Source organism: Ricinus communis, chromosome 3 (genome assembly GCF_019578655.1).
Source record: "Ricinus communis isolate WT05 ecotype wild-type chromosome 3, ASM1957865v1, whole genome shotgun sequence".
NCBI lineage: Eukaryota > Viridiplantae > Streptophyta > Magnoliopsida > Malpighiales > Euphorbiaceae > Ricinus > Ricinus communis.
The window spans coordinates 25,378,656-25,402,322 of record NC_063258.1 but is presented as its reverse complement, the minus strand read 5'-3'; the positions used below and the strand labels follow the sequence as shown (position 1 = coordinate 25,402,322).

The window sequence follows — 23,667 nt, the reverse complement described above, 5'->3', positions numbered from 1 at the left end:
TCCATTTGGCAATTAGAATTTTGAATAGCAAGAACTGGTTAATAATCGCTTAGAGATAAGGATAATTAACTAGCCGGATTAAGAATTAACAAAGCTTAATAGATGCAGATTAAAGCTTAATGCTAATTTAAGAATCAATCGTTAGGAAGAGATTCCAACTTTAGGTTATTAGGTTTAGGAATTCGGTTATCTCGAGAGAGAAACCGAATTCGGTTAAGAATTCGTCCACGGGTAGCATAATTAGACTCACCAATCTTTTATCTTTTGTTTGATTGCCAACTAGTTTAGGTTCCCTTTGGGTTTGCTTTCTTGTCTTGGTTATTTGAGTTATCAATTACTCCTGCATCTCCTTTAGAACTTAGCTTGTAGCTATTAGTTAGTTTAGAAATTATTCAACACTCATTTTAGGTTAATATAACACTTTCTCGAGGAATACGACCTTGATACTCGCCATTAGTGCTAGACTGCATCGATAGGTACACTGCCTTAGATTGTAGCTAACACAAGTAGCACACATCAGGTTCTACTGAGTCACTCGTCCCACAAATATTAAAATGTATTTTATTTTTAGGATTATGGTATGATTATAGTATGACTCATATTTGATGTACATGGTATGTTATAATGAGTGTAATCATTATTATTTTCTGAGAAGACTACTATAGTCACAAGATTATTTAATTTTAACTCATTTCTGAAACTGACAGTTTTATTTTTATTTTTCAGGTGACAATTAGAGTTCTTCGTCGTCCTGTATTATAACGGTCTGACTTCTCCTCCTTCGGACTTTTATAAATAACATGTACTTCCATATTTTTATTATTATATACTGTAGACCTTCCGCAATAGAATACTTTCAAATTATTGAGACTTTTCTTGTTTATGATATGTGATATTTTAAAATTAGAGAGATTTAATTATAGCATGTCAGTTGTGAATTATGGTATTTAATTATGGCATGGCAGATTTAATTCCAAATTCCGAGTCACTTAATGGATTACCAAATACTAGGCCCTGAGCTATGTGCATTAGTGGCTTAAAAAAGCATCATTTAATTTTGAAGAAAAAAGAAATAATGACATCAAAAGACAATCTATTTCATAATTACTAGTTAATACAGTTTAGGATGTTGGTCCCTTTTCATAATTACTATTCTAATAAAACCACTCATGTGAATTATGCAGTAAGTTTGAATTGCAACCAGAGTAAACTAGTTATCGATAAACCACTGTTATGTTATTATTATATGATTATAATATTAAATTTATAAATAAATTTAATAAATTTTTTATAAAAATAATAGTAAATTAGATATTTTTAATTTTTTTTGTAACTTTTTTAATATTTGTTAGAATCTAAGAATCCAATCAAATATTATGAAAATATTAAATGTATGTAAGCTTGATACTCTTTGCAAAAAGAGATTTGCTCAAACAGTAGAGAAATCCAACGATTGTTTTTAGTGATTAAGTTATTGCGTAATGAGTTCTGAACATAATGGTAATAATTATTTGACAACTTAAGGCTTGGATAATGTTGATCAAAACTTTCAATATCCTCTCAACTATTCATCCTGCCATACTATAAAACAAAGTTACAATTTAAGTAATAAGAGTATTTGTTTTTTAAAATGAAAGGTGTTATTCAAATTTTTTTCTTTTTAGACTAAATGTGTTTTTATGTCTATGGCGAATATAAAGAAATAACTATTTTTATTGTGTATTTTCGTTAGATAAATTAAAAAACGCGGTTGTTGTTAATAGATAGTTCTAATCTGATTTATGGTACAGTGCTATAAATAAGAAATGGGTTCAAGATTTTACTTTAACTTGTCACCTTCTTTTTCCCTAAAGAGAAGAAATAGGCCATGAATCTTTGGTTGTGCAACTGTTAGATGGTAGTTGAAGAAGGTATTGGTGAGTGAGATTCGATAGTGAAAGAAAAGAAAAAGAATGACTAGTGAACTGAAATAACTACTAATTAATGTGGGTATTTTCAGAAATCTTCTATATGCTTTCATGCTCTGTACCTTTTGCTTCTCTTATTTTTCTGTCTTCGTTAAATTTTAAGGAAGAAGGAAGAGACCCCACTTATATATCTTATAAGTTTGTCATGTATGATAATTGAGCATGGACTTTACAAAAGTGAAAAATACAAGTGTTCATACTAAAAAAAGAGAAAAAAAGAGTTAGTTATTTATATATAGGAAGGAGAGATTCTTAATTCCCCATTATAGTAATATAAACAAAGAGATGTGTTGGACATACAAGGGTGGTTTGATACTTATAATTACAGTCGTCATCCTTTGGGTCAGTTCTGCAGAGGTCACACAGGTCATCTCTCTCTCTCTCTTCTTCTTCTTCTTCTTCTTCTGCTGTAAGTCTTCAAATCATGATGATTACTGCTGTATTAACATTTGAACAGGAACAAGCATGTACTTTGAGATTGATCTATTTCAGTTGCACACACTTCTTGTCATATAAGATTCTTTGTTAATGTCATGCTTTTTGTTGAAAAATTATTAATAAGTAAACCCTTTTAAGTTTTTGGTCAATTAGTACACTGGGATTAACAAACCTACATGTTTTGACTAGCTATTGTTGTACATTGTCACTTGGTAACTCTAATGAGTGAAATCATTTTTTTATTGAAATGTTAAAGATTGTTTGTTGTTGTGTTTCTTTTTTCTGTTTTTTTGTAGTTCTAATATTGTTAGTTCACACTTTAAATATGGCTTATGTTCTTAATTCTTTTTTTTGGTGGTCTAGGTTGGTCAGCCAGATTTTTAATTTTTGTTTAAAGATATGTAATCTTTTTAGTAATGTTCTCATCTTTATCAGCAATCTTTACATCAATGATTCATTTTGCTTGTCTTGGTTGCCATTGGAGGTTTCTTTCCTTCTCTTTTGGGAACTTTCTGATGGGCATGATGAGGTCTTCACTCTTCACCCAACAGCCTAAGTATGTTTTCTTGATATGTTTAGTATTGTTATTATATAATTATCAATAAATGGTTCAGAATCTAGGCCATCTTGCTCTCTCTTTTGCTCCAAGTAGAAGCACTGGCAAGAATTATCATGGAATTTGTAATAAAAACAAGCAGCCAAGGTTCATTTTAATTTTGATTTCATGTTTCTTGATTATGCAACAGGGTGTGTTCACAGACTATAAGCATCCATTTGCTGTGACATATCTGGGAACCTCTCTTTTAGTTATCTATCTTCCTGTTGCATTCATCAAAAATTGGCTGATAAAGTTGTGGAGACATCGTCCGGATACAAGTGGCAACAAAGCAGGAACTGCTAATAGTGCAAGTACTAATTTTGAGAATGAACATCATGGGCCTTTACCCAGTAAGGAATGTTCCATAGATTTGTCTCCAAAGGAGAGTGAAAAGCCAGTAGTTTCTCAATGCAACGCCAAAAATAACAACAATAATGTGGAAACTTTGAAAGTAGACAAAAAGCTTAATGCAAAAGAAACTTCTCTTATTGGGTTCAGCATTGCACCTCTCTGGTTTGCCACAGAGGTGAGACCTTCATTGTTTCTGATATCGTTCTCTTGACAGAAAACTGAAGTAGTTGCTCATGTTTTTTTCTTTCTAATGTTGTATGCAGTATCTAACAAATGCTGCACTTGCAAAAACAAGTGTTGCCAGTACAACATTATTGTCTTCAACTTCATGTCTTTTCACTCTTTTGATTGGAGCATTGTTGGGTGAAGAGTCTATCACTTTTGTCAAAGCAATCTCTGTTGTTATCAGCATGACTGGTGTTGCCCTGACATTAGTGGGGAAAACATGGATTGCTGGTGGATCACAGTCAAGGGCATCCAAGTATGTTCTTTATTTTGACAAAAGTTACATGCATGCTTTATTTGAATTGTAATTGGCCATTAATTCTTTTAGTTTATTTGTATTGGAATGCTTTTGTGTGTTCAGAGATCAAAAGCATTCTCTTATAGGAGATCTGTATGCTGTTCTATCAGCTTTGACATATGGGCTATTTACAGGTTGATACTTGAACATCAGCTTTACAATTTTCCTTTTTCAAAAAAAAAGAATTCTTCAGATCCACGAAATATAATGGTAGAAATTTGCAGTTTTACTCAAAAGGTTTGCTGGAGAAGGAGAAAGGGTGGACGTGCAGAAGTTGTTTGGCTATATAGGATTATTCATACTTGTCGCGCTTTGGTGGCTTGGTAACAATAATAAGATTCTTATTTTCTTTTTTCCTTTAGCAATTGTTGTTATCTTTATGTTATATTTAGGCCTAATTATTAATTAAATCCTGAATTTTATATTTTTTAATAATTTTATTTAATATTTTAAAATTTTAAAAAAATATTTATATTTTCAATTCCAATTTTTGAAATTCTACGGTAAGGAAAATAACGTGGCAAGTCCATTGTACTTGCGTCATTAAAGGTTTCACATATGTACATATTTTCATACACGTTTAAATGCAATAAATATTTTCACTAACTTACTATTTTTTCTTTTTTTTCATTGTAAATTTTTAAAATTAGTTGCTGAAAAATATTTTTAAAAATAAATTGAAAGTATGAATATTTATTTTAAAATTTTGAAATAATTAAATAAAACTATTTAAAATTTAACTAGTAATTACACCTCACGTTTATATGTTCTTAGCTAAAGTAATTTGGGACTTGAATTCACATTGTTCTGTTTCAAATACCTTTTTTAACAGTAATTGATTGATTACTTGCATATTTTGATATTTCAGTGTGGCCTCTCACAGCCATGGGAATAGAACCCAGATTCTCATTCCCACAATCAGCTAAAATGGAAGAGATTATTATTATCAACGGTTTTGTTGGAAACGTACTATGTGATTATTTCTGGTACATAGTAGAGGAAAAATCTTTTTTAACAACTTGATTTTATTTTTCCATGCTTTTAAGTTAGAGGTTGCATGAAATGAACTTTCAGGGGATTGGGTGTGATATGGACGAGCCCACTGGTGGCTGCACTAGGAGTTTCCCTTACCATACCACTAGCCATGTTGGAGGACATGGTGATCCATGGCCAGCACTATTCAGCAATCTATATTATCGGCTCAGCTCAGGTAAGTCTCAAAACACAAAACCAACATGGATTACCATACAAAGTCTCATAATAATGTTCAAATCACAGGACCTGTTAAGGTGAATGACTGACTTTGTCCTCATTGCTGATTTGCAACAGGTATTTTTGGGATTTGTGATAGCTAATCTTGCCGACTGTATTTCCAAAAAGGCTAAGATGGTAGTTCTTCATCTTACTAATGGATCTCTGCTTACTACTCCCACTACAATTGCTGGTTGCTTGAACTTTTTCTAATGGATGTGATGATGAACATGAACTACCTTGATGCTCTATTGGCCTCTTGGTGGCTTCATGTTTACAAATTCAATATCTTAGTATACCAATTACATTTCAACTGAAAATACAACATTCATATTACTGTAACAAAAGAAAGAAGAAAAAAAAAACCATGTAGTTTAGAGTGCTAAGAAGGATAGCCTATATTTTATAATGCAGCACACCAGATGCCATACTCCTCTGTAACAATGTTGTGTTTGGTAGTGATCTCCTATGTGCATAATCTGGGAAAAGAACTTGACCCTGGGGATTGTTTTTGGCACAAGCATCAAATTTTAAAACAGGAGCCAGATTGATTTACCAATTCTTTATATTTAGTGAAGACTGGCTAGGAACATGCTCAAAAGGAGCATCAAAGTCCAAAAGCAAAAGAAAGTGAACTCTTATATCAGATTTTTGACATATATATGCCAAGTAGGATTAGTACAAAATATTGAACTATGCTCCCAAGCATTGCAACTTCTGAGAGGATCAATGACAAAAAAGAATCAACCCACCAACAACACTTGAATGAGCAGAAGATTGAAAAAAACACCCTCTAGAGGGAAAAATTATCAGGAAATAATTTAGAGAAACTCATACCTTCATAAATTAATTTCCCAAATGTTCAAGCACTTCAAAAATTCAGGCTCACTTTGTGTTCCAAGTATAATAAACTATGACTTGCAAAACTTGAAAGCAGCGCAATGCTTCTTCAGCTTCACCAACAGGAACAGCAGCTTTTCAACATTTGTTTCCTGTGTTTAGAAACTAGACATGGGATCTCACCGATGTGAAATTTTGTGTCCATCATGACTTCATTAATTACATCTTACAATGCAATTTGAGTAAACCACCACCATTCTAGTCATTATATATTATGTGGCTAGCTGATTCTCACTTGCTTTATAATAAAGCACCTTCTGTACATAAAAAATCATATAGCCTTGAGCAGCTCTCACAATATTTTCATTGACCTGGGTGATCCAAGCATCATCACACTTGTACCATTGATTATTTAAGCGTAAATAGGTCACATAATGACCAGCATCAAGTTTGCCTGTGTGTGTGACAACAGCAAACAACTCAAACTCTGATGACATCTCATTTGAAGCATCTGGTTCATCTCCATCAAATGGGAAAATCCTGTTACCAAATCGATTCCTCAAAATTGAAGAAGAAAGGTAAGGTGTCATGTCGAGCGAAAAAGGGAATTGCAAATAACGGTCAACTTTCCTTGACATTTTACGTATCGAAGAATGCTCAAATCTTTTGATGTGGAAGCAATAAACTAAAGGAAGTTTTCTTATAGACATCTGTTTGAGAGACTCCTGCCTCACCTGACATTGTTGGCAGAAGAATTTTTGGTCAGACCCCAATCTCTCAGGTCTAGTAAATCGGTCCAAACACCCCATCAGGGTAGATATCCCACAGTTCTGGCTTGCACCCATGCAATCTGTCTCACCATTGCAAGAATGATGTGCCTTCATAGATGCATGCTTCCCAAAACCTCCTTGCTGTGGCTCTAAATCCAGTGAGATGTCCACACATGGGTCATATGTAGTAGATGTGAAACCACAAGCCATACACATGACGTCAGATCGCAAGATACCAGAAAAAATTCTATGAGCAATACAACAGTCTCCATGGCCTGCACTTCAAGAAACAAAAAAGGGTTATGAAGAAAAATCCATACAATAGACATTTAGCAAACAAATTCCATGTAAGGAATGAAAATAGAAGAGAAGAGAACATCAGTTCTTGAAACACAACATGAGATTATATCCAATAATAAACAGAACAACGCTTTATAAAAGAATGAAAATAATTTATCTTGGACTCTTTCTACTTCAGTTGAAAGGATACCATTATATTGGATTTGGTCCTTCCTTTTCTTGCCTATAACTGTCATATGACCACTAGAATTATATTTTCTTTAAACAAAAAACAAACAACTGCTATTTGCTAACAACTATTGACTGGGATGGCAGTGCAGTATATTACCATCTCAGCTGCTATCCTGTGGTAATCAATCAGTTTCCTCTTTCACTTTCCAAAATGAGCACAAAACATCTGACAGCTCATTTACATTACTTCCTTTAAACAGGAAACAAACAACTGCTATTTGCTAACAACCATTGGCTGGGATGGCAGTGCAGTAAATTACCATCTCAGATGCTATCCTGTGGTAATCAATCAGTTCCCTCTTTCACTTTCCAAAATGAACACAAAACATCTGACAACTCATTTACATTTCACATCACAATTTCCTGTGCTACTTATTGCCAATCAGCAATAATAAATGACTAGCAACAAATTGGAAGAGGACACATCTACCACAGTTACCAAGAGGTGGACAGATGTTGAACCTTGGAATAAAATTGGCAAGCAGCTGATGGCATATCTAGACCAAGTGGCATTCCAATAGTTCTATCACATTAAAAAGGCTTCCAAGAAAGTGACACAGAAACAATACAAGATCTGAAGTTCCTCAAAGTATGAACAAGAACCTTATACTGACCATGAACCTAATGCGACCTTCTTCCTTATTCTGGATCTGAGATCAGCTTTGTGATGAGAGGAGACCATAAGCATGATAAAGGTTGGATTAACATGAGTATTATGACAGACGAGAATCCTATTATGAACCCAAGAAGGCTGAAAAAAGTTGACTTACTGGAGCAAGGCAGATGACATCATCAAGTCTGCATGCTGATGTTGAGAATTAGCCCTAAATCTGGGAGCACTTGTCAACTCCTAAGCCAATAACAGAGACCTAAACCCACACCCTGCATTTAAAAGTTGTGGTTACTAAATAGCCTTTCAAGTATTTTGGATCACTTTGATCAAAGAGAATTACTACAAATAGAAAAAAGAGGGTCATTAGCAGCTTAAGAGAACTCCAGGTTATCTTGCAGCTTTAGCATGTCAACCATTTTCATTCATGCACTCCCTATTCAATCAAAATGAAATGCAGGATGTCTCTGAAGCCCTCTAAGGTTGCCTAATTTCTTTTTGCTATAAGCCACCTAATTGCTAATGTTACAAGAATAAGACATCCTATATATTAGCCATGCAAATCGGCCTAAATAAACAGCTAGCTTAATATGCCAACAGGCCGAAAGAGCGACAAATATACACTAACATTCAGCTTTAATAGGTCAGCAGACTGAACTGGTCCCTTGCAAAAGCTTCATTACTAAACAATAAATCAGTTATATTTTACCAAAACAACCAAGTCTTACAAAGCTAATAGCAACAACAAGGAAACTAAACTTCCTAACGACACTGTGGCTATAACCTTGCAGGATGCATGAGAAAGACATGGGCCCCACATTCTAGAGCCTAGTTAAGTTGATCATACAAAAAAAAATCAACACATTCACATGGTTCTCACTTGAGAAAACTGATGAACAGAACTAGCAATACAGAGATGAATCACAAAATAGAACCTGTAAAACCAATATATTCCACATGTGCAATAAGTTCAGAATATAATGGGTGTTCACATTTGTGAGTCCTACACTAGAAAGAAATTAGCATATTTGATGCAGGCAGAAAAGACGACTAAAATCTTTACCTTGACTGTGGGGCTTGCATAGATCCTTCTCCACCTTTATCTTTTCATGGATACCATCAAGCATAGAAATGAAAAATTCATGTGCATCCTGTTGTTCATAACTTGCCAAATTAGAAGCATGCTGCCACCAACTGCAACCAACACGATCCAAGCCAATTAAAATTACACATGGCTAATAGCTAGACAATGCACAATGTGATAGGAAATATAAATATATATATATATATACCTATACAAAAACTTAGCAGGGCTATAAGGCATCCGATCACCGGAAAAAACGGCTGAAAACATTGCATCCAGATCACAAGCCAAACACAGCTTGGCATTCTTATTATTACTATTATTATTAAAAGCACCATTATTAACACCATTCTTCATCTGCTGACAATAATACCTATTATGCCTATCACTCAAAAAATAATTCCTCAACGGCGGCGTATGAAGCAATGCCTGTAACACCGAGTTCATAAAACATGTATTTCCTAAATTATTCAAACCGCGAAGTCCACGTGGCATTTCAGAGCTATACTCCAACGGACTAGAGCCCGATTCCATCAACATCCGATCTCGCACGTCAGGACGCCAGGGTCGGTAGTCAACCCTCCGTCTTTTACGCAGATTTTCAGGTTTCGAAGATAATATAGCATTACCGGCGGCTTTAAAGGACGTCGTTTGCGACAAAACGACCGCAGCGTCGAAATCACGATCGTATACCTGATCACGACACGCGCAGCAGAATAGCTCTGCCCGATCTACGTCCACCGCGATCTCGTGTCCTGGTGACGTGGCATGTGCTGCCGCGTGGGAAGGGCCAGGAGGCGCGTGGCACGAGATCGTTGCGCATGTGACGCAAGCATAGAGTCGGGGGCGGGATGACTCGCCGCACGCGCCGCAGCGGGGAACCTCGGAGGGCTCCCGGCGTATGGCGGCGCGGCCACCTGGTGGTTTTATGCGGAGGCAGTCTTGGAGGAAGCGGAAGGGTTTGGAGCCGTTGCGGGAATGGAATTCGGCTAAATGAGGGCAAGGAAGGTGACTGCGGTGGGGGAGTGGCGGTGACATGGATGGAGATTGGGGATGCGTCGTGGTGGTGGTGGTGGTTGACGGTGGAAACCCTAGATTTGAAGAACATAAGAGTCATGTGAGAGGGGAGATTAACGGCTAAGATTGAAGGAGCATGGAGAATGATGAGGATGGTCCAAGTCAGAGAGTGAGCTGAGAGTGTGAGTGTGAGTGTGTGTGTGTGTATTGGTTTTTGTGTGTGTTTTGATTAAAGAAAGAGTTATTAATGTATCTCACTGAGACTGTCTGTTTAAGTTATTGGTTGGTTGCAACTTTTGTTTTCCTTGGATTTTTCTTTTTCTTTTTCCTTTTTCAGAATCGTTAGTATATTTTTGTTTTATGTTCCTTCCTAAAAGAGAAAGCACCGAGCAATTTGATTTTTTTTATAAACAAAATACCTATAAAAAAGGATTAAAAAATCGTTTTAGAATCATAATGGGATTCTCCATATAAAGTGGACTTCCTACAATATTATTTAATAAAAATTAAATCAAATAAATTATATACGTGGTTAAATGTGATTCCATACTACAACTCATTCATACTAACAATCATTTTTTAATAGTTTATCTGGATTAAAAAAATATTTAATATATTTAATATAAAGAAAGATTAATTAAATTAAACTAAACTATCCTTATATAAATATTGTAAAATTATAACACTGATAAAATAGAGAAGAAATTATAATGTTGCATTAGGTGTATAAAAGTGACATATGACTGGAATTTTTTATTTAAAAAATAGATAGTTAATATAGAATGGAGTGAGTAATAATTAATTATTATTAATATTATAATAAATAATTAACTAAAATTTCTATTTTTTATTTTCATTTTTCATTTTACTAGACTGGTTATTAAAATTAATTTTCTATTTCTTACTGTTTTGGATTTCTATATCACTTTTAATTTCAAAATCTCAACTAGACGAGCCCTAATATTAAAAGGTAATTTCTTTTTTGAAGGGTAAACATGATTAAATAACTGTATTCCGAGGACTATTATTTTTCACTTTTCCACACAGAAATTTTTTTTGGACAGGCCTACTTTTCACTGGACTAAATTGAAATATTTTTAACTTTGAATTACGCTTTATTATGGACCATCATCACACAGACACATCAGTGAATCCTATTACTCTATTTTTCTAAAGGACAACAAGATGATTACTGTCCCTCAGGTTTAGGGCTGTTTCAATTTTATTCCAAGTCAAGGTCGTTTGGTCTACAACTGGAGGACAGGGTACCAACCAAGGGTAGTATATGTTTTCATGATTGGTACCATTTCTAATACCTTTTTCCAATTTCATGATCTAAAGATGGACAGCTAATTTATAGTATTTTATTCGGTAAAAAAAGAAACTATTTTTATTATGTAGCTTATAGTTCGTTGTATCTTTTATAAATTATTTAAAAAAAAAAAAAAGAGAAAAAAAAAAGAGACATGAATCACATGCTAAATATAATTGCATTAACCATTCCAGCCGAGGTTGATTGCTTTCTTAAGTTTTACAGAAACTACTGCCGATTGCATGTCTCAAAAAGGTCACAAGTTCCATGATTTGGTCCTTGCTGGTTTGATTACACTACTGAAAGCAATCATGCTTCTTCTATTTTCCAGCAAACTATGTATCCCCACATCATGAGTCTTTCTACTTGCTGGTATTAATGTTTTCTTGCTGCGTGCCCTGCTGTATATAATCTTGCACTTGGAGGGCCAAAGTAGAGATTAAGATGATTGAATATTAAAATGAAATGAGGATCAGAGTTCAATTATGGAAAGTTTTAGGGACTGATAGTGATATTACAACATTCAGTTATCACGAAAGTTTAAGCTAAAATCTTGTAAGTTTCAAAACTATGAAGACTGGGGACCCCTATTACCTACACCAATTATTAATTTGGAAAAAAAAATGGCCACAGAATTTGACAAAAATTACATAGCTGAAGTAATAGATGAGGTTAAACTATAGTCAATATGTACTGATCAAGTTCATTGCTCTTGGTTTAAGGAAAACAATTGCTAATAAGAAATAAAACTTTAACCAAGCAAAGGATCGGAGACCTATAAACATACAGAAGACAGATGCAAAAAGAACATGTTTAGAAAAACAAAATGCTTTGTGACTTGCATATGAATGTATACTGCTGCATACTGTTACAACAATCTCTTATGAAAAGGGAACTTCTTAACATCAGAATAACGCGCACATGTTCACATGGCAAAGAAACATGAAGTTTCCAATCCAAGCATATTTTAAAATAGTTGAAAAGCAGAAATTGAGAAACCAACCCTCAGATGACACCAACACAAGATGAAAACACAAGGCATGCCTATTTATTGTGCCCTGAATCCCTCAAATTCACCATTATGAATTCATATGATGGGCACCGGACACTAGTATACCATTACTAATGCATAAACGGATTTTGCCCCTCCTTTTCCTTCAAGGCAATGAAGAAGTAAGCATATAAGTTCCATCAACCAAAGTGATCATTCAGGTATAAGCTATCATGCCTCAACCATGGCAGTTATCAGACATGATAAACTAAAGGGGAAGCCCCAGCTCATTACTAATTTTCTGATGGGACGATACTACTTGATTTAGTAGCAGAGAATATTTACAACTCTTTATAAAATTCAATCTCCTTTCATGCTCTACTTGTAACATTGTAATGAACTATACTCAAAGAGCAATTACATTCATAAATTTTCTCTTAGCAAATGCCAACCACCATTTGTTTGGAGTCCCATTGGGTCTATATGCAACACTCAGCAGTCTCCCACTTGTTTCTTCCCTTATCTGCTTCAGATAATTTCTGAACAACTCTGCATGTAAAAAATTAATAGCAGAAATTATCAAAAGGTTTTAGTTCAAGGAAGTTCCTAGTATGGACGCAACTGATGTCAAAATGGCTAATTGCTCAAGCATTTTGGTACAATAGTCTCATATGAATAGTTCTCTCTAAGAGTTGTTAGAATGAGCCATGAAAGGAAATGTAGCAGCCAATTATAAGACTAAAGTTTTCTTTTTAATGTCGTTCAACTCGTAATGTTTTGGTTCCAGAATTTACAGCTAACACAATTTTAATAATTTAGTATGGTCCATCTTAAGGAAATTCTGCAATGGTGATAATGATACAATGAGAAATTCATAATCTGATATCGTCCTGAAAAAGATCATATACCAAACAGATAAAACAATCATGGAAGGATAAAGGAAAAACCTTCATTATTTGCAAAGAGAACATGATGTTAGGTAAACAGTTCACCATCATATGGGCAGCAATAAGAAACAGGACAAGGAGGCTGTAACAGCGCATTATTGTTATAAATGTAAATGGAAGGGCAAAAGAGAAAATTAAAATCACTAACCCCACGGAAAATCAGTTTAAAGTAATTTCTGAATATTAGGTGCCTATCACACATTCAAACAAGAAATATTGAGTAATCAACAAAATCTCAGTAAATACTAATCTAAGATGGTCAGTGGAATATCTGTATAACAGATGAAAGATGCTGCCATTGCATTTTGGTGCTCTGAGGCCACATTGAACATGAAGCTCGTGCCGCGAGAAAATTATGTAAATAACATGACTTCTAGTCTTGTAAAGTTCACAAATACAGTGAGGAATTATGAAGTACAAAAGACAGATATACTGACAAAACTAGATAGGACTTTCATGTAACTTATAGCTAGGTTCCCCAAATTTAAACAAGGATATGAAGAAAGATTACCTGCTTCCTTCTGAGATTCAGGATTTACAAAAAGGCCAGGAAAAGGAAAACCAGACTCCCCAGGCACCGGAACTTTCTCCAGACCCAAATTAATGATTGCCTTAGTCCCTTCAGCCAAGGTTCTGCATCCCTCAAGCCGCTTTAAGGCCACATTGATATAGAATGTTAAATAAATAAGGAGCTTATCAGCGGGGCTCTTAATATCGAAGTTTCTAAAGAAAACATTGGCGCGAAAGAATGTGATTGCTTCATCAACTATATCAGTTCTACCTGCATAAAAGCATACACCCACGTTGTAATTAGAAGAAAAGAAGCATTGCTAGAACAATTGGTCAACATCCAACAATTAAAAGGAAAAAGAATCATATGGAACCTTGATCTGAAACAGGAGCAGGACCCTTAATATGGCTTTTCAAAGGAAGTAAAGGACAACCACAAGCTTTTTTAACCCCTTCCTCATCCACAAAGCTAGAGTGATAAACCTAATACAAACAATTAGTAGATTAAAAAAAAAAATCAAAATGAACTCCTAACACTTAAGAAATCGGCTAGTGGCAAAACAAACTCAAGTTATCATGATCATACCCCATGACTTTTCAACTATGAAAACTAAAGCCAAAATACCAGAAAATCCCCCATTAATATTAAATCTACAAGCTTAAACCTAACATGTATCAAAAGGTTTGCAATGGAGCGAACTGAAATGATCACATCCAATAAATAATCTCTTGAGATCAAAAATTGGGTACCATTTGTTCTTCGAAAGAATGTGATTTCTTGAGCTCAAGAATCCGAATCAGGTGGGTGCAGCCCAAGTCTACCCGGAAAGATGATTATCTGAATTCAGCTGAAAGAAGGGGAAAAGAAAATTAGAAGACATAGATTTTATAGAAGTCTTAGCTATTGAAATTAGTTACCTGATGAAGTTTAAATTTGCCTGTGCCTTTTTCTGGTGGGTGGAAGTTTATGCTCGGCAGTTAGATTTACCGTTTACGCAAAGGTGGAAATCCAAAACGGCAGCATTCAACTCCTGTTACGGCTGATCACGATTCGGTATTGGACGGTGCCGTAGAAAAGATCAATCTAACGAATTTTTTCTTTTTTAACTCAAAACCAAAGTAAAAAGAAAAGAAAAAAAAAAAGTATAATTTGGTGAGTTGATTGAGAATCAGTAAAATAATTATTCATTTCTGAATTAATTAAAAAATAAAAGATACGTTTGATTTACCGATATTCTAATAAATGGTAAAATCATAAAGACAAAATATTTCTGTAAAAATCATTATCCATATAAAAGAATTAATAAAATAGATTTATTCAGTTTTCTATTGAGTTTTTATTTAGAATTTGACATTGATATTAAAACCAAACAAACTAATTAAATTAAGTAATTTTGTAATTTATTTTTTATCAATTCGATTTAACTTTTTTCTATTCACTCCTATTTTGCTGCTTTAGACTACTCCAAACAATACTAAGAATTTTATTAATAACATAATAAAGAGTGGAAAAAAACTTAATCATAAACCATAATTAATAATACCAACCAATATATCAAAAAACACATAAAAAATTTTGGAAAATTATGTATGATTAATTTTATATATTAATGTTTCCTTGTGTTTTTTATATAGGTCTCTTTAATATTTTAATTATTTTAATACTGTTTTTTATTAATTATTCTATTATTTGTGTCATTGCAATTTTAAAATCTCCAAGAAAACTAGTTTTGAATTTTCTTTTTTCTTTTTGTTGCTTTAGCTGTCAAAAAATTGTCTAGAAAATACATTAAGGATGTTCCATGTTGAATTTATGGTGCAATATTTTATTTTTCTTTATAAATAACTCTCTTTATGCTTTCAATTTCTTAATACTTAATACATGATAACTTTTTTTAGAAAAATCTGAGCAAAATAAAAAGAATTTTGCTTTCTTCTTTCATGGAGTAGATATAAAATATAAATATTTTTTAAATCTCAAAAATTTATTTTGTCACAAAAAATTTATGTGGAATACAGTTATTGAATTATCTAACTAAAATATGTATAATAATTACTGTTATTTATCATATAATGTAAGCTTACGTTATATTCGTATGTATTACTTTTTTTATATGTATTTTTAATAAATATAGTAAAAATATATATGTTTTATGAGTTTTCTAATAAAATTAGAATTATAGATAAAATTTAATAAAATTTAATAAAATTTAAAATTTAATATTTAATATCTATTTGTAATATTTTAAAATAATAATAAATATATATTTTTTGATATTTTAATGTAATAATATAATAATTTAGAATATTTACTAATTAATCTTTAGCATTATGCAAATTTATACTATTAATATAAATTATTTTACTATCTCTTAGAATTAAAATTATTATGTAATTAAGAATTAATTTATTAGTGAATATATTATTTGAAATATTATTTTCTAAAATTTAAATTATATCTAATTAGAAAATTAATCTATTAATCAATATAATACTAAAATATTATTAATTTATTATTTTTAAAAATATATTAGCAGTGTTCTTTAATTAAAAAATTATTTAATTAATTAATATATTATTAAAAATTATATTTAAATATTATCTTTTAAAATTAAAATTAGCATTTAATTAGAAACGTAATTTATTAATTAATAAATTAATAAATTTTTATATAAATTTTAATTATATTTGTCATAAATAAAAAAATTATATCAAAAAATTAGTATATTGTTAAAAAAAATTAATTTCAAATATTAATATTATATATTATATAATTGTTAAAAATAATTGGCTAGCTAAACTTGTCGACCATAAAAGCTCAATTGATATGTGAATTTAGTATAAATTAATAATTTTATGTATGCATTGCACGACTTTTATTATTATTTTAATTATAAAATTAAATTTATAGATATAAACTAATAAATTATTTGATATTTAATGTTAATTTATGATATTCTAAAAAAAATTAAAGACTAATTATTTTTAAATATCTTTAATTTTTTAAATTTTATTAATATAATAATATAAAAATTATTTTTAAAATATTTATTTATTAATTCTAGTATTATTCTAGAATTAGGAATTATTATGTAATTAAAAATTAATTTAATAATGAATTTAATATTTAAAAATTATTTTTATAATTAAAATTATTGTCTAATTAGAAAATTAATTTATTATTTAATATATTAAAATAATTAACATGCTATTTTTAGAATAATTATTATCTAATTAAAAAATTAATTTATTTTTAATATATTATTCCTTAAAATTATAATGAATATTCAATTATGAATGTAAATTATTAATTAATAAATTAATAAAAATATAAAATTACACATAAATTTAAATCTCATGTATCAAAATAAAAAAATTTATATATTAAAAATTAAACATAGATATCAAAAAAAAATTTAAGTTTTAGAAATTAATATATATAATTTAGAAAGAAAGAAAGACATTTTTGGAATATAAGAATTTAAATTCTTCATAAAAGTTTTATATATTAAAATTAAATATATATATATATATATATATATATATATAAATTTAAATTTTAGAAATTAATATATATAATTTAGAAAAAAAGAAACAGGCATCTCTGTAATATAAGGATTCAAATCCTTCATAGACTTATGTTAAAAGGGCCAAATAATTTAAATTTGAACTATTCTAATAAATTAGTCAAGAATTCTTTTTTTTCCTTTTTATTTAAATTCATTGAAAGTCTATACAATATAAATAAACTAAATTAATATTCACACAATCCGGCAGTTAATTGTATATAATCTTTTGTTATGAATATTTTTAAATTATTAAAAATATTATTTTTAATCATAAATAATATATAATACTAAATAAATATAGATAATAATCTATAATCCTTTTAAATTCCCCGGTTTATTAATTTTAATAATAATTGAATCATTCACTAAATAAAAACTTGTTCAGATTTTTTAATTTATTTTATTTACAATATTTATATAAATCTAAATAATTGGGAATATCTAATAAAATTTAAAAAATATTAAATATATTAAAAAATAAATCAAACCAAATTAAATTATTCCAATATAATTTGGTTTAGTATTTGATTGTTTAATTAATCTTAATTTTTAAGTATATAATTCAATAATATTAATTTACTTTACATGTATAAAATACAAATATTCTATTTCATTTTTTGTTTTATTGAATTACATAAAAAATGTAAATCTAAAAATTACTTTTTAATAAATATCCTAAAAATATTTTATTTATTAATATAAAAATTGAATTCTATTAACAAAGTCGGTTTTATCTAAAGTTGAAAAATGTTAAAATAATTTTAATAAAATATATATAAGACAGAATGAAAAGATAGATGAATAGTAAATAAGTATAAATATGATAATAAAAAATAAAAAATAATTTAATATTATAACTAAGGTGATAAAATTGTGATAAAATACTCTCTAAAACAATAAAAATATATTACAATTGATTAATTCTCTAAGAATTAAAAAAATTAATTTAAGAGTTATACGATATGCCATGTGAAAAAAAATAATACTAAAAGATTGCTTATATATATATATATATATATATATATATATATATATATTTCTTTTATACTTACCATATTGATAATAAGTTCATACTAATATTAGCCATCAAGGCAGAAAACTTAATTTATTTTGATGATGGAATTTTCTCCTTGTAATTTCCTTTTTTGATTTAAATTGAATTGACCCACCATTTGATTATCCTTTTTGGTTTTAATAAATTGATCAATTTTAGTTGTGATAAATATGGGTCCTCTTAAAAAAGACTATTGTTTGGACTTTTGTCAAATAAAGAAACCAATATCCTTTTACTTTTTGAATTTTTATTGTTTGGTGTCTTCTAGTTAAATAGTTAGGAATCATTTTATTGCTAGTAGAAGTGAATACATGAAATAAATAGACACACACCCCTTTCTTACACACTCCTTATTTGGGTTAAATCGAGACATAAATAGAAGTCTTGAGCTAATTTAGTAAAATAGATATAAATAGCGTATATTTGTTCCCTTAGCACAAGTTAAGGAGGAATATGTCCTTTGTCCTGGCCAAAGCCACATGGCTGCCTACACTCCTCCACATGTCACCATCTCTATTGTTTATTATTCACAGAATCTGCCCATCTGTCATTTGTCCACTGTACCAACCACCCCTCAAGACACAACTTGGCTTTTTAAGATGTAATGTGCTGACTATTTTATATGTGCCTTAAAATGTTTTTATTATGATGTCCTCTATAGAAATAATATTTATATAATAATAAAAATTTTGATCTAAATTTAAACTAATTATAAATATAAATTAATTTTTTATTATAATAAATTATATATTTTTAAATTTTATCTTAAAAAAATATTTTTTTATACAATAAAAGTATTTATATACATAATTTTTAAAAATGTATGTTAGACTATATTTTATTTCATAATAATATTATTTTATCTTACCAATCTTAAAATATTAACATATTTTATTTATTATCTCACCGATAAAAATAAATATGGGCCAAAAAGAAAATTTTGAGGTCATCTGATTTGGGTCGACTCTTGTACCTATTTTTTCTACATAACATGGGATGCAGTTTCAACAGGGCACTTCTCAGAAAGAGTCAAAAACTACCATTCCTCTGATGATAAGTAAGTATAACTACCTATATTTGCTTTGTTTCAGATATAAAATTAGAGCAATAATAACATTGGAAGGAAAGATCATAAGGTAAGTACCTATTCAAATAGAGCAGACCACACTGTATCTCATGAAAATTGACAGTTTCTGGTTCTTGTTTATTATGTAAAAGAAAAAAAAGGGTTGAGGTAGGTGTCAAAAACCCACATGAGCTGATTATAAATTGTCTGCTTCTGGACAAACTTATGTCTTACACTTTTTTAAGGTCCCATGATGTTTACACTCATCTCTCCCTTGTCACTGTCAGCTAGTATCAACCTGTTATCTACTCTTAACTTTGAAGCAATCTTTATAGAACACAAAGTACAATTATAAGGCAAGCAAATTTTTTTACATCTTTCTTGCTAAGTAGATTCATCCTTGGCAAGCATACAAGGCCAAAACTTCAAGCAATAAACCCTAAAGAAAAATACTTAAAATAATGAAATATTAAGAACAGATTACAACATAATAACTTTCACCCATAAACCTAACTTCTTCCAAAAAAGAGAAATACCCTAAATTTCACCAGCCCTTTTAAGTATCGGAGCACGCTTAATTAGCAGAATTGACACACCAGTTTTGGTGTTCAGTGTTCCTCTTACCTTAAGGACAATATAGCATGCTTACCCCTCAATTTTGGTGCTCAAAAGAATGATATTCTATTAAAGCTAGCTGTACATTGCATTCCAGAAGATCAAACCTTGGTGTTACTGTTATAACTGTAATAGTGGAAGATGCAGAAATTTTTTATTTTTTTTTTCAATCAGATCAGACCTGTGAAAGATGATGTCAATATGTATGGAATGTTGGCTAGAGGACCGCGTTCTTGAGCAAGTTGATGAATGTCTCTCACAATATCGAATACTGCTTCTGGCTGTGCTAGTTTAAGTGAATTCTCTGACGTTGTCTTGAATTCATCTGTTTTCGTGGTAAACCATTCGGTTACAATTCTTGCTGTTTCTTTAGGACTTCTTGTGAAGACACCAGCACCATTGTCTACTACATAAGGCACATTGCCCTTTTCCTGAAATCACAAAATGAAGAAGGAAAAAGGAGTTTCAAATTAAAACTAAGTTTGTCGATTGAGCATATGGCGAATATGCAGAATGTTTTGGTTGCTTACTTGTCCAGGAATGTAGTCATTGAGAACAATGGGAAGGCCTCTAATCAATGCCTCTGCAATTGTACCAGGTCCAGCCTATAAAAACATTGAAAAAACAACAGATTCTATAAGAATACATTTACAGAAATTGAAGGGAAACTGTTAAGAAAGAAACATCTGTAGCATACTTTCGTAATTATGCAGTCACAAGCTCCCATCCATTTCTCCATCTGCGTCTCAAATGCTCTAACCTGCAATATGACAATGCCAAACTCAATGAATGGATGTTTTTACCATATTAATATATACTATATGTACCATAATTTCAAGAAGTAAATCAATTACCTTAACAGGTACGTTCCAGTCTGCCGATTCTAGTGTAGATTTAAGAACCTTATTACGGCCGCATATGATGATTAATTGCCCAATTGGTTTTCCAAGTTCCTTATCGAAAAGTGATTGTCCTAAAGCCTCTGCAGTTTTCTTGACAGGACCCATACCTTCACCACCTCCCATCAGCAAAACTGCAGGCAAATGAGGATCCATTTCAAGCTCTTCTCTTAGGTCATCCTAAAAAGAAGCAGCAGAAAAACAATCAACATAAGATCAGAATTCTATCCTACAAGCTAGTGAATGAGTGTGCATATAAACGAAAGATCAAGATTATGCACCTTAGAAAAAGCTGCACGAGCAAAAGAAGGCCGAATAGGCAAGCCAAAAACTCTAATTTGAGACTCATCAAGACCATCTAGTAAAGCTCTCTTGGCCACCTCCTTTGAAGGGCAGTAACATCTATTGACTCCAGGATGAAACCTGAAGGTAGTTTTCAATGTCAAAAAATTAGTCATATATGATGAACAAAGATAAACAAAACAGCAAAACAGCTAACTTGAAAATGATATTTTCTCTGCCAACTAACTAACCATGTAGGATGACAGGTGTTAAGATCTGTGATGACTGTAACGAAAACCACTTTCTTTTGTAGACCTTGCCATTTAAGAACCCATAAAGGAATATGCTGCATTAATGGATGAACACTGATGATAATATCTGGCTTGTACTCCATTAAACCAGCCTCCACCTCCCTGCAATCATATAAGAAATTCCATTAATTTATATTCAACATTATTACAAGAAAATGAAAAATAAAAGTTGCCAAGGAACTAAAGTACTTGGCGTAGTAAGCAGCAATGGCAGCAAGATAGCAGCTGTGTATCCATCTCGGAGAGGTACTGTGAAATGCAACCTTCCATAGCTGTACATGTTTCACCATGAATTTATATTGTCTCTCCATATCATTTAGTGGCCACCCTGTGTACTCTTTCCACACATCCTTCACAATTATCTGAACCCAGAAAGAAAAGACTTGTAAATTTGAATCATAATCTCGAAGACAATGATTTTTTAATTAATGGATGTTTATACTTTATATGTCTATTAATTAGTGTATGGTAAATTATGCATTTCTTTTAACAAAACCTGAGAATAATCATAAACAGTAAAAAGAAAAAGAAGAAAAAGGAATTCAATTCTGAGAAAGAAAATAAATTTACACAGCTAAGATTGTAGAGAAAAGAAGCCTTGAAGCATAAGGTTCAATTGGAAAATAGAAATTGAAGCACTTATTTAACACGTATATTTTGTCTTAATGCTCTAATAATCCCAAAATTGGAAACTTCATCATAAGTGAATTGATTGAAATGGAGAATTCTTGTTGAAGGAGAAAAGCTAAGGAAAATTGGTCATTCAAAACGAATGAAAGAACAAGATTTACGTGCAGATCATAACAAAAATGAAAATAAACAAGAAAGAAAAATTTCAAAGATTTGCAAGAAAGGTATATGTATCCAAGAAAAGTCCAGGAAAACATAGCCTATATCAATTGACCCAAGAAACAGACAAAACAAAACTATTAAGAAGAAAAAATCTAAAACAAGATCAAGAAACAGGAAACACACCCTGTATTCATCGCCATACTCGAGCTTAAAAGCATCTCTAATGGCTTCAGCAGAAGCACGATGGCCACCTCCTGTATCACTCATAAGAATCAACACATTCTTGGTTCTTTCAGCACCAATTTGTACAAGTTCCATAGTGCCATCTTCCTCTTCAAAATCATCTTCGCTTTCATGTATATAATATTTCTTTACTTGATGATGGTTGTTGCTGTGGTTACTATAGCTGCTACTATTGGACCCAAAATTCCCATACACTCTTTGTAACACTTCTGTTAATGAAGCTTTTCTTGGAGATGCAACTTTCATCACCATTTCAATGCCAGAACAATAACAATAATAAACAAAAAACCAACTAACTTTCAAATACTGATGAACAAGAAAGACCATAAAAGGAAAAGAAAACCAAAAATTAAAACAAGAAAACCCAGATGCTTAAAAGGGTTGAATTTTCGTTCCCGCCACCGGAATGGGGTTTTCCGGCGGAGAGAGGGAAGTGGAGGGTGTGTTTTTATTTTAGAGAGAGAAAGAGGGAGTTTGTTAATGTTGTTTGTTGATGGTGTTAAGGTTGGCAAAAAAATGTGGGTGTTAAATTTTGTGTGTGAGGAAGAGGATGCCAAGGAATGATGCTTTTGGAATTTTTTTCATGGGAATTTTTAGCCGTTTGATCCGAATTTTACTTGGAATGTTCTAATGGGAAGATTCGAATCTTTTTCTCTTTTTTGGTTATGTTTATGCAATTTTGTTTTGCTGTTATGCCCTTCTTCTTTTGGATATTTGCTTATGCTGGCTCCTACCAAGTAAAAGTGGTGTGCATTTTGCCTTCAGATTTGTGAGGTGGATCATTCTAATTTGATAGTGATGATTGTTAATTTTAGCTGTTTATATGATTGCATTATGGCCACAGATTGGCAATTTACCCTTAATGATTGCTAATGAACGTGGGAGGAAATGTGGGGATATGATTTCTTTTCATATTCTTTTCTTCTTAAATCATGGGTTGAATTGATCCAAAAATGTGCATGGAAACCACTCCTACCCATTATCTTACATGAAAGGTGAAAACAGCAACTTGTTGTAATTGTAGATGGAGTTTCTACAGTAATGTTGTTACAAGTTCTTGCAAGTCTTAAAATAAACTAATTATTTTTGTTAAAAA

The 23,667-nt window shown here is 31.3% G+C and overlaps 4 protein-coding genes across 7 annotated transcripts; 1 reads left to right on the top strand and 3 right to left on the bottom strand.

Moving 5' to 3' along the window:
- Positions 1-1,842: 1,842 nt before the first annotated feature.
- LOC8263857 (uncharacterized transporter C405.03c) lies at positions 1,843-5,683 on the top strand. The gene is made up of 8 exons (XM_002530715.3): positions 1,843-2,333; positions 3,152-3,529; positions 3,618-3,835; positions 3,941-4,011; positions 4,102-4,200; positions 4,746-4,863; positions 4,952-5,087; positions 5,207-5,683. The coding sequence occupies exons 1-8, from the start codon at positions 2,253-2,255 to the stop codon at positions 5,339-5,341; spliced, it is 1,236 nt and encodes a 411-aa protein (XP_002530761.1). The 5' UTR covers positions 1,843-2,252; the 3' UTR covers positions 5,342-5,683.
- A 65-nt stretch (positions 5,684-5,748) lies between these two features.
- Positions 5,749-10,530, bottom strand: LOC8263856 (ubiquitin C-terminal hydrolase 22). The gene is made up of 3 exons (XM_002530714.4): positions 9,172-10,530; positions 8,943-9,073; positions 5,749-7,013 (listed from the first exon to the last, which is right to left on the bottom strand). The coding sequence occupies exons 1-3, from the start codon at positions 9,999-10,001 to the stop codon at positions 6,241-6,243; spliced, it is 1,734 nt and encodes a 577-aa protein (XP_002530760.1). The 5' UTR covers positions 10,002-10,530; the 3' UTR covers positions 5,749-6,240.
- A 1,944-nt stretch (positions 10,531-12,474) lies between these two features.
- Positions 12,475-14,900, bottom strand: LOC8263855 (actin-related protein 2/3 complex subunit 3). Of its 4 annotated transcripts, none has more exons than XM_015726354.3 (5): positions 14,659-14,900; positions 14,491-14,588; positions 14,115-14,223; positions 13,742-14,011; positions 12,475-12,832 (listed from the first exon to the last, which is right to left on the bottom strand). In XM_015726354.3, the coding sequence occupies exons 2-5, from the start codon at positions 14,491-14,493 to the stop codon at positions 12,690-12,692; spliced, it is 525 nt and encodes a 174-aa protein (XP_015581840.2). In that variant the 5' UTR covers positions 14,494-14,588; positions 14,659-14,900; the 3' UTR covers positions 12,475-12,689. The 4 variants fall into 4 exon arrangements, with proteins under 4 accessions (XP_015581840.2, XP_015581842.2, XP_015581841.2 ...); XM_015726356.3 differs by having other exon boundaries at positions 14,729-14,879; XM_015726355.3 differs by having other exon boundaries at positions 14,679-14,860.
- A 4,845-nt stretch (positions 14,901-19,745) lies between these two features.
- LOC8263869 (monogalactosyldiacylglycerol synthase 2, chloroplastic) lies at positions 19,746-23,131 on the bottom strand. Its single transcript, XM_002530712.4, has 8 exons — positions 22,512-23,131; positions 21,726-21,898; positions 21,477-21,638; positions 21,225-21,366; positions 20,899-21,123; positions 20,742-20,804; positions 20,575-20,649; positions 19,746-20,475 (listed from the first exon to the last, which is right to left on the bottom strand). Exons 1-8 carry the CDS (start codon positions 22,896-22,898, stop codon positions 20,215-20,217), a joined length of 1,488 nt encoding a protein of 495 aa, XP_002530758.2. The 5' UTR covers positions 22,899-23,131; the 3' UTR covers positions 19,746-20,214.
- Between the last annotated feature and the right edge of the window lie 536 nt (positions 23,132-23,667).

Bases quoted from the DNA above. Each gene is read 5' to 3' on its own strand.
- LOC8263857 (XM_002530715.3), top strand. From the start codon at position 2,253: ATGTGTTGGACATACAAGGGTGGTTTGATACTTATAATTACAGTCGTC. The intron at 3,836-3,940 runs GTATGTTCTTTA...TTGTGTGTTCAG, and splicing joins TCACAGTCAAGGGCATCCAA to AGATCAAAAGCATTCTCTTA. The intron at 4,201-4,745 runs GTAACAATAATA...TTGATATTTCAG, and splicing joins TGTCGCGCTTTGGTGGCTTG to TGTGGCCTCTCACAGCCATG.
- LOC8263856 (XM_002530714.4), bottom strand. From the start codon at position 10,001: ATGTCACCGCCACTCCCCCACCGCAGTCACCTTCCTTGCCCTCATTTA. The intron at 9,074-9,171 runs GTATATATATAT...TGTTGGTTGCAG, and splicing joins CCTGCTAAGTTTTTGTATAG to TTGGTGGCAGCATGCTTCTA. The intron at 7,014-8,942 runs GTAAAGATTTTA...CTTGAAGTGCAG, and splicing joins ATGCAAGCCCCACAGTCAAG to GCCATGGAGACTGTTGTATT.
- LOC8263855 (XM_015726354.3), bottom strand. The intron at 14,012-14,114 runs GTTCCATATGAT...GCTTTTATGCAG, and splicing joins TGCTCCTGTTTCAGATCAAG to GTAGAACTGATATAGTTGAT. The intron at 12,833-13,741 runs GTAATCTTTCTT...TTTTACATGCAG, and splicing joins TGAATCTCAGAAGGAAGCAG to AGTTGTTCAGAAATTATCTG.
- LOC8263869 (XM_002530712.4), bottom strand. From the start codon at position 22,898: ATGGTCTTTCTTGTTCATCAGTATTTGAAAGTTAGTTGGTTTTTTGTT. The intron at 21,899-22,511 runs GTGTGTTTCCTG...TTCTGGGTTCAG, and splicing joins AGTATGGCGATGAATACAGG to ATAATTGTGAAGGATGTGTG. The intron at 20,476-20,574 runs GTAAGCAACCAA...TTGTGATTTCAG, and splicing joins ATGACTACATTCCTGGACAA to GAAAAGGGCAATGTGCCTTA.